This window comes from Phoca vitulina, unplaced genomic scaffold (genome assembly GCF_004348235.1).
Source record: "Phoca vitulina isolate PV1807 unplaced genomic scaffold, GSC_HSeal_1.0 scaffold28, whole genome shotgun sequence".
Taxonomy (NCBI): domain Eukaryota; kingdom Metazoa; phylum Chordata; class Mammalia; order Carnivora; family Phocidae; genus Phoca; species Phoca vitulina.
The window spans coordinates 11,280,439-11,295,708 of record NW_022589731.1 but is presented as its reverse complement, the minus strand read 5'-3'; the positions used below and the strand labels follow the sequence as shown (position 1 = coordinate 11,295,708).

Here is a 15,270-nt window from a genome sequence, read left to right as displayed (position 1 = left end):
CATCCCATTAAAAACTGCTAATGCCTCCTTAAATCTAGCAGACACTTCCCAGAGTAAGCCTTGCTTGAATTTTCAGTATTAAAACCATTAAGCCCATTATCTTTCCTTTTTTTTAAAGATTTTATTTATTTAACTGACAGAGAGAGACAGCTAGAGAAAGAACACAAGCAGGGGGAGTGGGAGAGGGAGAAACAGGCTTCCCGCCAAGCAGGGAGCCCGATGCGGGGCTCGATCCCAGGACCCTGGGATCATGACCAGAGCTGAAGGCAGTCGCTTAACCAGCTGAGCCACCCAGGTACTCCAAGCCCATTATCTTGACATGCTCTGTTCCTTTGGCTTCATATCATGCTTTCCTTGGTGTTCCTCCCCACTTTCTGGCCACTCCTTTTCTCAGTCTCCTTGGCAGCCTTCTCCTTGTCATAAAACTCTTTTGTTACTATTTTATCATACTCTGAATGGCCCAGCTATTGCTGTAGTATGCTGTAGGACCTTCAAGTCATTATCTTCAGCCCTTTTAAAGGCTCAGGCCCAGACATACAGGTATCAAAGGCACCTCAGACTTTTAGAATGTCCCACACTGATTCATCCATCCCACCCATAAATATGCTCCTCTGATGTTCCTGAGATGAGTGATGAGTGGAGCATCCACATGATTTTCCAGCCCAGGAACCTGGGCGTCCTTCTTGGTTTCCTTTCCTTCCCCTCATACATCTAACCAGTCACAGAGTATTATTGATGTTAATGCTTCAGTATCTTTCAAGTTCATTTATTTTTCACACCCCTACTACTGCTGCCATTGTTCTTTTATCTGGAAAGCTGCCATAGCTTCTAAATGGGTTTTTTGTTTTATTTTTTGTGGGTTTTTTTTTTTTGTCTTCCCTTGCAGTCCATTTCCTACACTGAAGTTAGCATAGTCTTTTTAAAAAGGAAATCTCAAAACCTTTCAGTGATTTCCCATTGCCTCAAGGACTGTCCAGTAAGTTCAGATGCCACAGCATGGCTTGGAAGATCATTAGTGACCTTGCTTCTCTCTCTGTGCTTTCTCTTTTCGCACTCCTGGGTTTCAGCAATAGTTGTTTACAAATGTGGATTGATTGTCTCCTATGTGCATGCGCTGTATTAAGTGCTGGGGATATAGTGCTGTCCTTATCCTCATCAGTGTTCAACATGTGTTTGTTAGTACCAACAAGAAAGTCATTCTCGTTCCCTTCCCAGATCTAGCACATCCTGTTTCTTCTACCTGGAACATATTTTGTTGTCCCACTCACTCCTACTTTTTCTTCTGATCAGGAAGTAGCAAACTGTGGTCCACGAGCCAAGTCCAGCCCACTGCCTTTTTTTGTAAATAATTTTTTCTTGGAACACAGCTACTCTCATTCCTTCATGAATTATCTGTGGCTGCTTTCACACTGCAGCGGCAGGGTTGAACACTTGCCACAAAGACCATATGCCGTAGAAACTTAAATTGTTTAAGTTTGGGCCTTTCACAGGAGAAGTTTGCTAGCCCCTGCTGTGTTAGTTTAAACACCACTTACACTAGGTGAGGCAACCCACTCGGTGCTTTCATCATCGAAAATATTTTATCACACATGTAATCTCCTTAGTGGAAATCTTTGAGAGCAGGGCCCATGTCAGTCTTATACTCACAGCTCTTAGTTCCTAGCATATATCAGGTAGTCCTACAAATCCAAATAAATAATTTGGATGAATGAGTAAAAGTACATTTATAAAGTATTTTAGTTTGTGAAAATCCCAAACCATTAATGTAATGTCTTTTAGTAGTTTTTTTTTTCTTAAGTATAAACTTTGTTTTTTAGAGGTAAACAAGAAATTGAAAATTTGAAGGAAGAAGTGGAAAGTCTTAATTCTTTGATTAATGACCTACAAAAAGACATCGAAGGCAGTAGGAAAAGAGAATCTGAATTACTACTATTTACAGAAAAGCTCACTAGTAAGAATGCGCAACTCCAGTCTGAATCCAATTCTTTGCAGTCACAATTTGATAAGCTTTCCTGTAGTGAAAGTCAGTTACAAAGCCAATGTGAACAAATGAAACAGACAAATACTAATTTGGTAAGTATACATTTACATTTAACTTTTAAAGTGACATACAAGAAGCACAAATTAAATTTTCCTGTTAGCATAAACCTACTGGTAGTTAAGTTGAGCTTTTTTTTTTTATTGGCCTGATTTTCTGGTAATTTCAAATGCTGTGAGAAGTGTCAGTTTTTCCTTCTAACTTGTTTAAAGTGTCCTTTTTCCTTCCTGTATATAATTTATAATAAAATACCTTCCTAAAGTGTTTATGAGAAAGTATTTCACTTTTGAAAATAAGAAAACCATGGTTTTTGTCATTAGTAACTGGAATTACCACGTGTGTGTGTATATATATATATATTTTAAGATTTATTTATTTTGGGGGGGAGGGGCAGATGGAGAGGGAGAGAGAGAATCTCAAGCAGACTTCCTGCTGAGTATGGAGCCTGACACGGGGCTCGATCTTGTGACCCCGAGATCGTGACCTGAGCCGAAATCAAGAGTTGGACATTCAGCTGACTGAGCCACCTAGGCACCCCTGGAATTACTATATATTTTTTAGAGTATTTCAAATACTCTAGATTTTTATAGTTTAAAAATGGTTTAATATTTCTAAGTGATCAGAGTGTCTTCAAGTTACTCATAAAAATAATTTGTTAGTCCAAAATAACCAGAGACCTCTGACATAGACTGTTTTGCATGTATAAAATGGCAAATGCATTAATATGCCCCCTGCATTCCCACGCAAGGAATTTGAGGAGTGCGGGAAACAAAACCTGGTAAGGAACAATTCTGGAAGAATCTACCATCAAGGACCCTGTATTTTCAGGTTTTAAACTATGAGCAGTAATGGAAACAAACAGGTGTTAAAATTGGTGTTTTTTGTTTGATCTCATTTAATATTTAGGAAAGTAGATTGTCAAAAGAGGAAGAGCTGCGAAAAGAGGAGGTCCAGACTCTGCAAGCGGAACTCACCTGTAGACAAACAGAAGTTAAAGCATTGAGTACCCAGGTCGAAGAACTAAAAGATGAATTAGTAACCCAAAGACGTAAACATGCCTCCAGTGTCAAAGATCTTACCAAACAACTCCAGCAAGGTATAAAATTCTCGCACACTTAGACCTTAATGTTGCATCTTTTAGTCATTAAGGATTTATAGAAAAAATATATTTTACATGAGGTTCTACCACAATGATTAGTGCCATATGTTCTTTTTAATGTATTAATGTTTATAAACCAAATCGCTAAACCTCTTGGAGTTCCATGAATAGTCTATAACATCTTCTATGCTAAAGGACGTTTATGCACAGAACCCCAAAATGTGAGAGTTGGGAATATACTTGGGGGCAGTAGTGTCTAAACGTTTTTGATCACATACTCCAATCAGTAAGAAGTATTTAAGCGTTTGTTCTCAGATTTATATGTATTTATTTATAAATTTAAAACATGTATCACTCTACATTAAAAAACATGAAAAATAGAATCTGATTAAAACATAATAAAAATTAAAATTAAAAAATCTTTTCAAAGATCAGATGAAATGTAAGTATAAATGGAAATTCTAATATTTTCTCCCTACACATGCTATGAGTTGTTGTTTTGTGCAGCATCTAGGGTACCTGCAGCCCACCTTGTAGACCTCTACCTTAGAGATCATTGAGCCCTAACCCTTCATCTTAGAAGAAACTGAGACCCAGACAGGTTATGAATGACCTGAACAAATGATTAACAGCTGGGACTGGAACCCAGATTTCTTTCATTTAAAAATTTAAACAATTTAAACTGTGCTATGTGCTTGGATACAAAGATGAGTAAGATATCTGTTCCGACTTCCTAATCTCTTCTGTTCTCACTACTTTGTGTTACTATTGAGTGAAATATAGTATTAAGATAAAAGAGATTTAGCATTTACTTAATATGAATATATTCAGATATTTGCCATAAGAATTGTTTGTTTTTAAAGCTATAATTGAAGGGAAATTTCTGGTATTGTAGAGGTCATCTAAATCCATCAGGACTCTGAATGTTAGGTCACTATGCCTAAGTGATGTCATCATAGTGTTGTTTCTATGTATTTTGTATTTGGCCCGTACATTTCTAGATATCATTTTATATGAATGACAACTATAGCCCTCCTGTCTAAAGTATGTATTCCACAAATTTCTCTTGTGTTTAAGCCATTTTTGCCTGAGCGATTTTAGCAATTAAAATCAGAAATAATGGGGCAAGTGGTCATGATAATTGTCACAAGTAATTTGTTTATTTTTCCTGTAGCACGAAGAAAATTAGATCAGGTGGAGAATGGAAGCTATGATAAAGAAGTCAGCAGTATGGGGAGTCGTTCTAGTTCATCAGGTAAAAAAATTTCTGGTTTCAGTTGTTATCTAGTGATTGATTGTAAAAAGAACTAGCATTTTTTTGTGTTAAAAAGTGTTGATATTTTTTTTCCCATTTTGAGTTATAAAAAGTGGTATTATTTCCAGTTAAATAAGTTCTCATCATTTCCCAGGGTTTCATGTTTGTCATGGGGTTCTAGATGATCTGTCTCCCTACCTCCTATTATCTTACCTGCATCTTCTTTATTCTTTGTGACAATTTCCTCTTCCATTTTTAAATTTAGATTTCTATCCATCCATATAGAGAGATTTGTTATAATATGGTCTCTCTTTTTTTTTTTTACTTTTATGTTACTTTTAACACCTGAAAACTAATGAAATGATCATCAATATATTTTAAGATTTTTTATATATATACATATGTTTAAATCTTTTAGCTTTCCCATGGTAAATATGCCTGTGGTCTGAAGTGAAAATGAATAGAGTCCATAAAATTATGATTGATATCATTGTGGAAATGGTAATTAGCAAAATATCATGTATTTGTCATTTTAGAGTGCCAGGAATCACGCCAAGCACTTTAAGCATATTATTTACTCTGCAGAATAGTTGTGTGCGGTGTTACAATTCGCATTTTAGTGCTGAGGAAACAAAGGTTCAGAATGGTTCCATGACTTGCCCCAAATCCACAGTGACAGAACTCTCAGACTCTAGAATGAGTGCATGCCATGACACTGCACTCCCTCCCAGGAGTTGCACATCAACTATTACAGTAGTGGGAAGATCACACAGTAGAAAGAACATGGGTTGAAACTACACATAGGTATTTATTTATTTTTTAAAAAGATTTTATTTATTTATCTGACAGAGACACAGCGAGAGAGGGAACACAAGCAGGGTGGGTGGGAGAGGGAGAAGCAGGCTTCCCGCTGAGCAAGGAGCCCGATGCGGGGCTCAATCCCAAGACCCTGGGATCATGACCTGAGCCGAAGGCAGACGCTTAACGACTGAGCCACCCAGGTTCCCCTACACATAGGTATTTAGAAGCCAGGTCTGTCATTTATTAGTGCGTGACCTTGAATAGGTGTCTTAAATCTACAAAATGGAGTTGAAAAAAGACTTATGTTTGTAGGATAGAGAGGATCAGAAATTTTTCTCAACTGATGTTGATAAAAGTAATAGCTAACATTTACTGAGTGCTTACTTATATGCACTGTTCCAAGCACTTCACATATATCAACTCTAAATGAGGATAACAATCCTATGAGGTAAATAATAATATTATTCCCATTTTAAGATGAGGTGACCAAGGCACAGAGAATTAAATAACTTGTCCAACATCACGCAGCTAGAAAGTCGAGGAGTAGGATTTGAGCTTCGAGAGACTGGCTTCAGAGCTGAACCCACTCTGTGTTCTGTCTTCTCTCTCTCTCTCTCTGGCTCTCAGTTTCACTTCAGACTTGTTATTCTGACTTTTTCTTGAGTTTCTTGTTTCTCTATTGCTGCTTCCTCATCCGGTTCCTGAGAGACATAATAGGCCCTTTTGGTACTTCTGTCATTTATGTATTCAGAAATAAGAACTCAGGCCAGGTATGACTTGTATTCTGTGCCCGACTCTGTTAGATCGAATATTTGCAGGTTATACTAGAAGAAATAATATGTGACATTAGCAGATGACTCTAGACTGAGTACAATACCCTAAGTGATTTTTTTTTTTTTTTTTTGGTCTTCAGGGTCCCTCAATGCTCGAAGCAGTGCAGAAGATCGATCTCCAGAAAATACCGGGTCGTCAGTAGCTGTGGATAACTTTCCAGAAGTGGACAAGGCCATGTTGATTGAGAGGATCGTAAGGCTGCAAAAAGCACATGCCCGGAAAAATGAAAAGATAGAATTTATGGAAGATCATATCAAACAGTTGGTGGAAGAAATTAGGAAAAAAACAAAGTATGTATTATATAACACGATCTGTGTTTGAAATACCATTACTTATATGGTAAACTTACTGTTTTCAAAATTAATCATATCAAGAGCCAATCTTTCAAAAAATAATTCTTGTTTTTTAAAGATTTTATTTATTTGACAGCAAGCCCTGCAGGCCGCAGGGCTCAATTCCCTGGGATCATGACCTGAGCCGAAGGCAGACGCTTAATGACTGAGCCACCCAGGCGCCCCTCAAAAAATAATTTTTTTAAAATAATTTTTTATTGTTATGTTAATCACCATACATTACATCATTAGTTTTAGATCAAAAAATAATTCTTAATTTTAGTCATTCAGTTCCCAGTCTTTTATTGATCATTTACTATGTTCTAGGTTTTGGGAATACAGAGATGAACAGGTGTTTAAGGTGATCTAGAGTTCAACAGATCTTAATTTTTTTAGGTTACTAAGATAATGTTGGATTTAATAAAAGCACTCTGTTAGCTTTTGATTTTCATGAGATACGGGGTTGTGGATTATCTTTCCTGTTGGGTAGGACATAGTGGGTAATTTATTGGGCACCTGCCAAGTACAAGGTTCTGTGCCTATGACTTAAACTTTCATTGATTTCTTAAAACTCAGGGACAAATAAATTAACTGGTGGTGTTCAGGTCACATCACTAAATGTTCCAGAGTCACCACTAATCCAGTAAGTGACAGACCAAGAGCTGGGGATCTGGGCCCAGCTGGGACTAGGTCAGTGTGACCTAAAGTCAAAAACTGGCTTCTCAAGCTCCCAGTAGCTGGGCACCAGGGGCCTTGAGCTAAGAACCGGCCTTTTGAATGGTGACCTTGGGGGCCTCAGGGCGTCCTGGCCCCTGAGCAGGGGGTACTGGCTTTCTATGAGGTGGGCGGGATGCCTGGTCAGCACAGCCTGGAATCTGCTGTGCAGTGCGTTCCATACACGTTTAATTTGCACTAATGTTCTTTGCTTTGGTACCATGCATGAAACCTTACTTTTTTCTCAGTCACTTTGATGAGACGGGTTTTCATGCACTTTTGTTTTCTATTTCGTCCCCCTGCTAACTGGCCTCTGGCATGGTTTTTTTTGTTCATCTCACCTGCGGGTTCTCCATCCTGACCCTGTGGCCTGTGATCTTTCCTCTTCATCCCTCCAATGGCTTGTTCTCCCCTCCCAGGAGCTGGGCTCTCTGGGGCTTGGGCCTTCCTTCCTCACCTGGTAAAAAGGAAAAAAAAATTTGCTGTGCAAAATTCCTCTTAAAAATACCATAGTCTTTTAAGATATATTTTTTATATATTGCAACTTTTTACCCATGACTTTTTAATTTTTATTTTGAAATAATTTTAGACTTAGCGAAAAGTTGGCCCATGACTTTTAAAAGAAAAAGAAGGGGTGCCTGGGTGGCTCAGTTGGTTAAGTGTCTGACTCTTGATTTCAGCTCAGGTCGTAATCTCAGTGTCGCGAGATTGAGCCCTGTGCCGCCACTTCCCCCCACCCCTGGTCTCCTGCTTGCTCATACATTCGCGTGCATGCTCTTTCTCTCTCAAATCTTTTTTTTTTTTTTAAAGATTTTATTTATTTATTTGACAGAGACACACAGCGAGAGAGGGAACACAAGCAGGGGGAGTGGGAGAGAGAGAAGCAGGCTTCCCGCAGAGCAGGGAGCCCGATGCGGGGCCTGATCCCAGAACTCTGGGATCATGACCCCAGCCAAAGGCAGACACTTAATGACCGAGGCACCCAGGCGCCCCTAAATAAATAAATCTTTTTAAAAAATGAATAAAGTTCTAAGTTAGTAACAAGAAAATAGAAAATATTAACTGAAATGGAGTAATAAAGAAATTGCTCAAAAGTATTTTGATTAGGGGCACCTGAGTGGCTCAGTAGGTTGGGTGTCTGCCTTCAGGTCGGGTCATGTTCCTGGGGTTCTGAGATCGAGCCCCACATCGGGCTTTCTGCTCAGCAGGGAGCCTGCTTCTCCCTCTCCCTCTGCCTGCAGCTCCCTCTGCTTGTGCTCTCTGTCAAATAAATAAATAAAATCTTTTTAAAAATTTAAAATATTTTGATTAAAGTAATAAGGAAAGAAATAGAAAAACAATGTTTATATATCTTTAATGTAAATACCATTTGAATAAAAATGGGATTAAGACATCATCGGGGGGCACCTAGGTGGCTCAGTCAGTTAAGCATCTGCCTTCAGCTCAGGTCATGATCCCAGAGTTCTGGGATCGAGCCCCAAGTCCGGCTCCCTGCACACTGGGGAGTCTGCACTTCTTCCTCTCCCTCTGCCCCTCCCCCCTGCTTGTGGGTGCACACGCTCTCTCAAATAAAATCTTTTAAAAAAAAAAGATACCATGTGAATAAGAAAATTTATTTTCTAACATATTACTGTTATTAACCTAATAGGTACTTGTTTTACGCTAATCATCTTCATGCTTATGATTAGTTGACTCTTGTAAATTTTAATGTTTTTAATTCTGCAAGTATATAACTGACAGTGTCATTTTATTTTGCAGAATAATTCAGAGTTACATTTTACGGGAAGAATCAGGCACACTTTCTTCAGAGGCATCTGATTTTAACAAAGTCCATTTAAGTAGACGGGGTGGCATTATGGCATCTTTATATACATCCCATCCAGCTGATAGTGGATTAACATTGGACCTCTCTTTGGAGATCAACAGAAAATTACAGGCTGTTTTGGAGGATACATTACTAAAAAATATTACTTTGAAGGTATCTGTATTTCTCATTTACTTACCAGCCAGTAAGTAAGCATGGCATAATGGTGCCTCTTTCATAGTGTGAGCTAGCCCGTAAATGGACTAGTTCTATAATGCAAGGTAGCCATTTTACCCGGAGATAAAATTTTTGTGTTTTTCTTGAAAAATACAATTTTTTAAGCTAGCAAGGAAAGGAAGAAAGAGCAGAAAATCAGCTTAGCTATTGTACAGACAGTTGTTTATTTTGCAGTGGGTGGCCTTTGACCTGTAGAATTAGTTATAATCAATCGCTGGGACTCTATTTTAAGATTAAGGCATTCATTTTCTAATGTATTTTCCAGCTTTACTTTTGCGGCTTTTACCCGACCCAACTATTCTATTTGTGCTATGTTTGGGCCTTGATAGTAAATAAAGTTGTAAATGTAGTAATAAATATATGCACTAAAATTTGCTGCAGCTTCAGTAAAGATTCTGAAATGTACAGGACTTACTTACTGAAAACTGCTGTGCACCTGGTTTATGCCACAGAGCACTGAAGACTAATCCTCACCCTTTCAGTGTCAAAATTTAAGCAAAAACAGTTCAAACTGAATCTATATACTTATGATACTTAATAGTTCTGTTTTCTTTCCCCCTTTTTCTTATTGGTAAAGGAAAATCTACAAACACTTGGAACAGAAATAGAACGTCTTATTAAACACCAGCATGAACTAGAACAGAGGACGAAGAAAACCTAACACATAGCTCTTGGTCACTAAACACAAAAGCCACATAAGGAGCAGGTGCCACTCTGCCCAGTGTTGTTGGAAAAATTTTCCCTGCTTTGTGTGTCAGCCAGTAAAAAATTGTTTTGCTTCATCTGTATAAAAAAGTATCCTTTTACAATACGAATGCATTGCTGTGTATACTGTAAGAGAATGAGCTTTGATGAAATTTGTGTTTGTATAGTGACAGCCTGTCACTGAATCAGAACAACTGAAATTGCTAATAGTCCTACGAAGTGCTGAACATTATTGCAAGGGCTTTCAAAAATCCCTTCTCCATATTTCTTCCTTTGAAAATATATAACGTCAAAAATAATTCAGCTTTTTAAAATTATGCATGAAAGGACACGTGTTAATCATTCAGTAATATGCTATTTCTCCAACATGAAGAAAACTAAAGTGATTAAAGTTTTTTTTGACATTCCAGTATAACATTTGGTTTTATTTTAGGGATGCCAGTGAGTCCTTAAATCTTAATTTTAATGGAAGCTAATAGGAAAGCCAGCTCTTGGTAGTTAGCAGTTATCAGACATTGCATGTCTCTGTCCGGTTTCCTTATCTGTGCTAGGTACATTTTTTTCAGATTCAAATTGTTTGAGTTAATGTTGAGTTTTTTTTATTTTTCAGTTACACAAAATAGGATTTTAAATAACATGCTCACTTAGATTTGTGGACTTCAGTTGTATTTTAAAATGTGAAATAGTCGTTAGAGCAGAGAGATGAATGATGAATTCTTTGAAACTGGAATACTTTAGTTTTACTAACATCAAATGTAAAGATAAATGTTTAAGATATTTATGAAGAACCAGTTCCCAAGAGAATCCAGCATATGGCTCTGTTAACCATTTCATTTGAATACCATTCTTTACCATTATATAACTATATATTCCAGTGGCGTGATCTTACAGTCCCCAATGTGATGTGTTTCAGTATATTTATTTAAAATACAAAATAATTACATCTCTGTAACCAAAGGAATTTTAGAGCCAAATTTATGTATCCTGATGGATTTTTACAATATTTAAGATGTGCACTTAAATGTTGCCAGTCATAGTATCAGCATTTCTACATCATTGAATTTTGTTCCTTCTTCTTGTAATTTGTAACTTATTATCATTTCTGAGCGTGACTTTTCACATTTCCTTATATTCAGATCATTTCTGTAATAGGATACCTTGGCTAATAGGCAGATGTTGCCACAAGTGTCCCTTTTGTTTTAGATTTTTGCATCATTTTTTTCTCTCCTTAAGAGAAGTAAGCTTTGGGATGATGAATTAACCTTTAAGGAATTGTATGGCTCTAAAAGTTGGGCTCATGGTGGCAATATCCCTTTAATGTGTTTTAACATTTTTTTAATCAACATTGTTTAAAAAGATCATTTACTAAATTTTTGCTAAGGATTCAATGCAGCATCTTATTTTTTCTGTATATCAAGTTATGTCTTGCCATCCAAAAACAAAATCTTTTCAAACTGGAAATATAAGTCCAAAAACACCTTCTTAAAATAGCTATAACAAGTGTTACTCTTACCATAATGTGTCTTGTTCTTTTTACCAATAATAATTTATCAAAATAAAGTAAAAGGGGGTAAGTGCAAACAAATCTGAATTGTTTTCCCATTTTTCTAGAGGTACTATTGATATTCCTAAAGACTACTTAGAGTAGCCAACATAACTAAATTTCATGACTTCTTCTGTAATGGAGATTCATAGACTACAATATTTGTTTTTTTCCTCCAAGACACAAAATGTGTGAATGGAGACCAAGTAGTGATCAGATCTAGAGTGTCCTATGTCTATACACTTTTTAAAAATATATACATTTTATTACATACAAAAGTGAAACATTCCAATATTAACATGTGTGCTACCACCATTCATTTGGAGAACTCAAATGGTGACACTACTTTAGAGGAAAGCTATTTATTATAAACAATATTCTGACTTTTATTTTTCAAGCTATGGAAAATTTTTGAAGAAAATGCTTTTATTTTCCTTTTGTTCTTCAGTTTCTATTGTATCTTTTTGTGTATGGATTAGAACTGAGCAAAGTAATGTACAAAGAGGTGCATATGTCAGATCTTTATACCAATCACAAAAAGCTGCTAATGTAAGGATTTAGAGGGTCTTCTACTCTTAATATATTGAATATATGGAGAGAAGAATGGTTGTCTGGAAAAGGAAAATGGTCTGGATAAACCTGAGATCTGGGGCAAGATTTATATGTTCATTATTAGTTATACACATCAAAGGCTGTTTTGGCTAGTTAGCACTGTTTTGATTTCTTTGAGCAGGAAATTATTTTTTTTGTGTGTATATCTGCATATGCTTTTCTAGGTTTTAATTTTGAAGTGAATTCTTACTGTGACTCCCTTTTTTCCCATACCACTTCAAACTTTAGCCTGCTCAGTGTTAAGGATTGAAAATAGTGGGTTTGAGCAAAGAAATGGGTTTGAACTTTGGTGTTGTGTGTTTTTTTTTTTTTAACTTTCTATCTTCATCACCATTTAAAGTGATTTATCTTGAATTAAATTTTATCAGGCTACCAGCATGTTATATATTCACTTAAAAAACATATGTATTGAAAACCTGCTATTACCAGGCAGCATCCGGGGTATTGTGGTTTTATTGGTGAACAAATCAGACAGGGCACTGGTTGTCCTCATGGTGCTGTGGTCTAGTGAAAATGGCGGGAGGCGGTAGGAGCCACTCTTTGAGGCCCTGCCGCAGAAGGAAGAAGGTTAATCCACTTGTGCAAATAGTGGCCCAGAAATCTCACTGTGGTATGAAGCTTTGGGAAATGAATCCTTGCTCTGGGTTATGCTGAGAGCAGGTGGTCTCACAATGGTCTACACATTCCCTGTCACAGTTTGATGTTTAATTATTCTTTAAGAAGAAAAAAAAATCCAAAGACTGTAAAGAGATATTTGATTTTTGCCCTTTTAGTAAATTGTTAATGCCTACTTGATGCTCACAAAGATAATTCTAATCATGTTTTCATGTGTATTACTAAACTTTGTTTTACCAGCATATTATTTTCTAAAGATTTTTTGCATATAAATTTAAACCAAGATTTACTGGTAGAAAGAAACCAAAACATTAAAAACCATTAATATTGTAAATGCTACTGTGGTGAAAATATTTTTATCAATCATGTTGCTACTCAGTATGGTTAGTTTGCCTTATGAATGTTGACTCTAGTAGCCTGTTTTTCAATATCCTTTTTTAAAACAAAACAATCTTTTTTTGACACTAAGATTGTTAATTTTTAACACCAGTTGGTGGCACTAGAAACCTGAAATTTTTCAAGGCTCTGAACAAGAGAAAATAATTGGAAAAGTATCCAAACATGAAGAATTTTCAGGAAGATAAATGAAAAATATAATTGTATATTAAAGATGTATTTTCTGGGATGGAACCCTTTTTTAAAATGCATATGGCTGTCCATTTTGACTACAATGATGAAACTTGTTTATCTTCCAAAAGTTCATATATATATGTGTGCATTGTACAGATAATCTTTAATTTGATTACACTGTTCATTTTGTAAATGTTTCTGTATAAAATGAAGCTTTTCAAGAGAATTCTATGTATATATTGTACTTATTAAATAGGTAATGCCTGTTTACTAAGTTGTATTTTAGTAGCATCTCTGATTATTTATTTACATACACGACTTGCTAGACAGACTGATTCTCCAGACTGTTGGCAAGGCTGCTTCAGATTGCTTGAATTTTCTTTTTTAAATCACACTAGGAATTTTTGCTTTCCACAATTATCTTTATTATACCAATTATTATTAGAAGTCACTGAACAATAGTAAAGATTAAATTGAATGCCAGGTTCTATTTCAAATTTGTGTTTTAATTGGTAACAAAATTTGACCTTTTACAAAAGGCAGATTTTCACATGCCTGTTTTCACAGACATTTTCACATGCCTGGGTGAAAATTTCTCATTGAACTTGATAAGCCAGTAATATATTCATGTTTTCCACAAATCTATGTACTCACTTGCCCAAATTACCTAGCCTTAATAATAAGGATCTAATATGTTCAATAAAAACCTATCGAAATGGCATTAATTTCATGAAGTTAACGTGTGTGGTAGATATTTCACATCACGCCGTGTTGTTTTCCATTTCTCTCAAGTTCTGGTACACTTAAATTATGCCACATACCTTCATGACTTCACTATTGGAAAGAATCCCCTAAAATCAGGATCCTTGGAATAAGAGTAGAATTAAAAGAATAGAGGAAGCTTACGTGACGTCCTCAATAGTCTGCTTTCCGGTAGCCTACAGATTTGTCTGCAAGGAAAGGAATGTATGCGGGAAGAGAGTGAGTGAGGGAAAGGGATACTGGCTGTGGTGGGTATTTATTTTATTGTTTATTTTGGCTTGTAGTTCTTAACTGGTCAGTGGACGCTCAGGCATGAGATTGGAAAGACCATTCCGCTGAACTTATATCCATGTCTGTTTTGTTCTTAATAACTCTGCTCCAATCAATGACTGTAGAATGAGGACACACTTCATTAGGACTAGAAGCTTAAGAGGATGCCTGTGTCTGAGGAGGACCAATGCCGTTTTAATGATTGAGAACAATGTGACCAGACTTGACGTCCCTGCCTCTGTAGAGATGCACTGTTAATTCTTACATTGTATGTAAGAGACTTGATCCTTGGTGGTTGTTTTTTTTTCAAACATGCATTTAAGAAGTATGCTATTTCTGAGGAATTTTCAGCCTTGTTTTACTTTTTGATTGCCCGAAGGCCACGCTGTTTGCCAGATAGACTATCTGCCCTCCTAATTGCACTCCCCAAAAAAGGGATAGTATGTTATATTCCAGAGAGGAATCTCTACCATTAACACATTGCAGAAATAGTTCAATTGTCCATTTAGGATCCACTGAAATAAAAAACATAAGTTATTGATAGTCAACTGCTAGTTGCATTAACTTGGGGAATATATTAAATACACGAGTGGTTTTCCACACCATTTCACCATATAGTCTTTGTTTTTTTGTTTTTTTAAAAAATGTTTTATTTATTCATGAGAGTCACAGAGAGAGAGAGAGGCAGAGGGAGAAGCAGGCTCCCCGCTGAGCAGGGAGCCCGATGCAGGACTCGATCCCAGGACCCTAGGATCATGACCTGAGCCGAAGGCAGACGCTTAACCATCTGAGCCACCCAGGTGCCCTAGTCTTTGTTTTTAATAAATAAAGGCCCAAGGGCAGTAAGTAGTGTGTGTATATTTTCAGCACCCTCCCACTTTGCTGGTCCCAGGAAATATCAGTTAAACTTAACACACTACCTGTCATTTCTTGGGTTCTTTTTATAAACTCTGACTAGGTGAGACACCCGGAAATGTCCATCACCCCGGCTGCCCTTGCTGCAGGTTTGAGCTGTTTCCGCCTTCCCCATGGGAGAAACACTCTCAGTGTCTGTTCTTCCACCAGAGCCCCCTTAGATC

The 15,270-nt window shown here is 36.8% G+C and overlaps 1 protein-coding gene across 2 annotated transcripts in view; it reads left to right on the top strand.

Annotated features, from left to right (window-relative positions):
• CCDC186 (coiled-coil domain containing 186) overlaps nucleotides 1–13,444 on the top strand; it is a 46,328-nt gene extending 32,884 nt beyond the window's left edge. For both annotated transcript variants that reach the window (XM_032423235.1, XM_032423234.1), the window contains 6 exons: nucleotides 1,818–2,073; nucleotides 2,945–3,134; nucleotides 4,312–4,392; nucleotides 6,107–6,317; nucleotides 8,832–9,051; nucleotides 9,692–13,444. In XM_032423235.1, coding sequence (XP_032279126.1) covers nucleotides 1,818–2,073; nucleotides 2,945–3,134; nucleotides 4,312–4,392; nucleotides 6,107–6,317; nucleotides 8,832–9,051; nucleotides 9,692–9,775 — 1,042 coding nt within the window. In that variant the 3' untranslated portion in view covers nucleotides 9,776–13,444. The remainder of the gene's footprint in view (nucleotides 1–1,817; nucleotides 2,074–2,944; nucleotides 3,135–4,311; nucleotides 4,393–6,106; nucleotides 6,318–8,831; nucleotides 9,052–9,691) is intronic.
• Nucleotides 13,445–15,270: the final 1,826 nt, after the last annotated feature.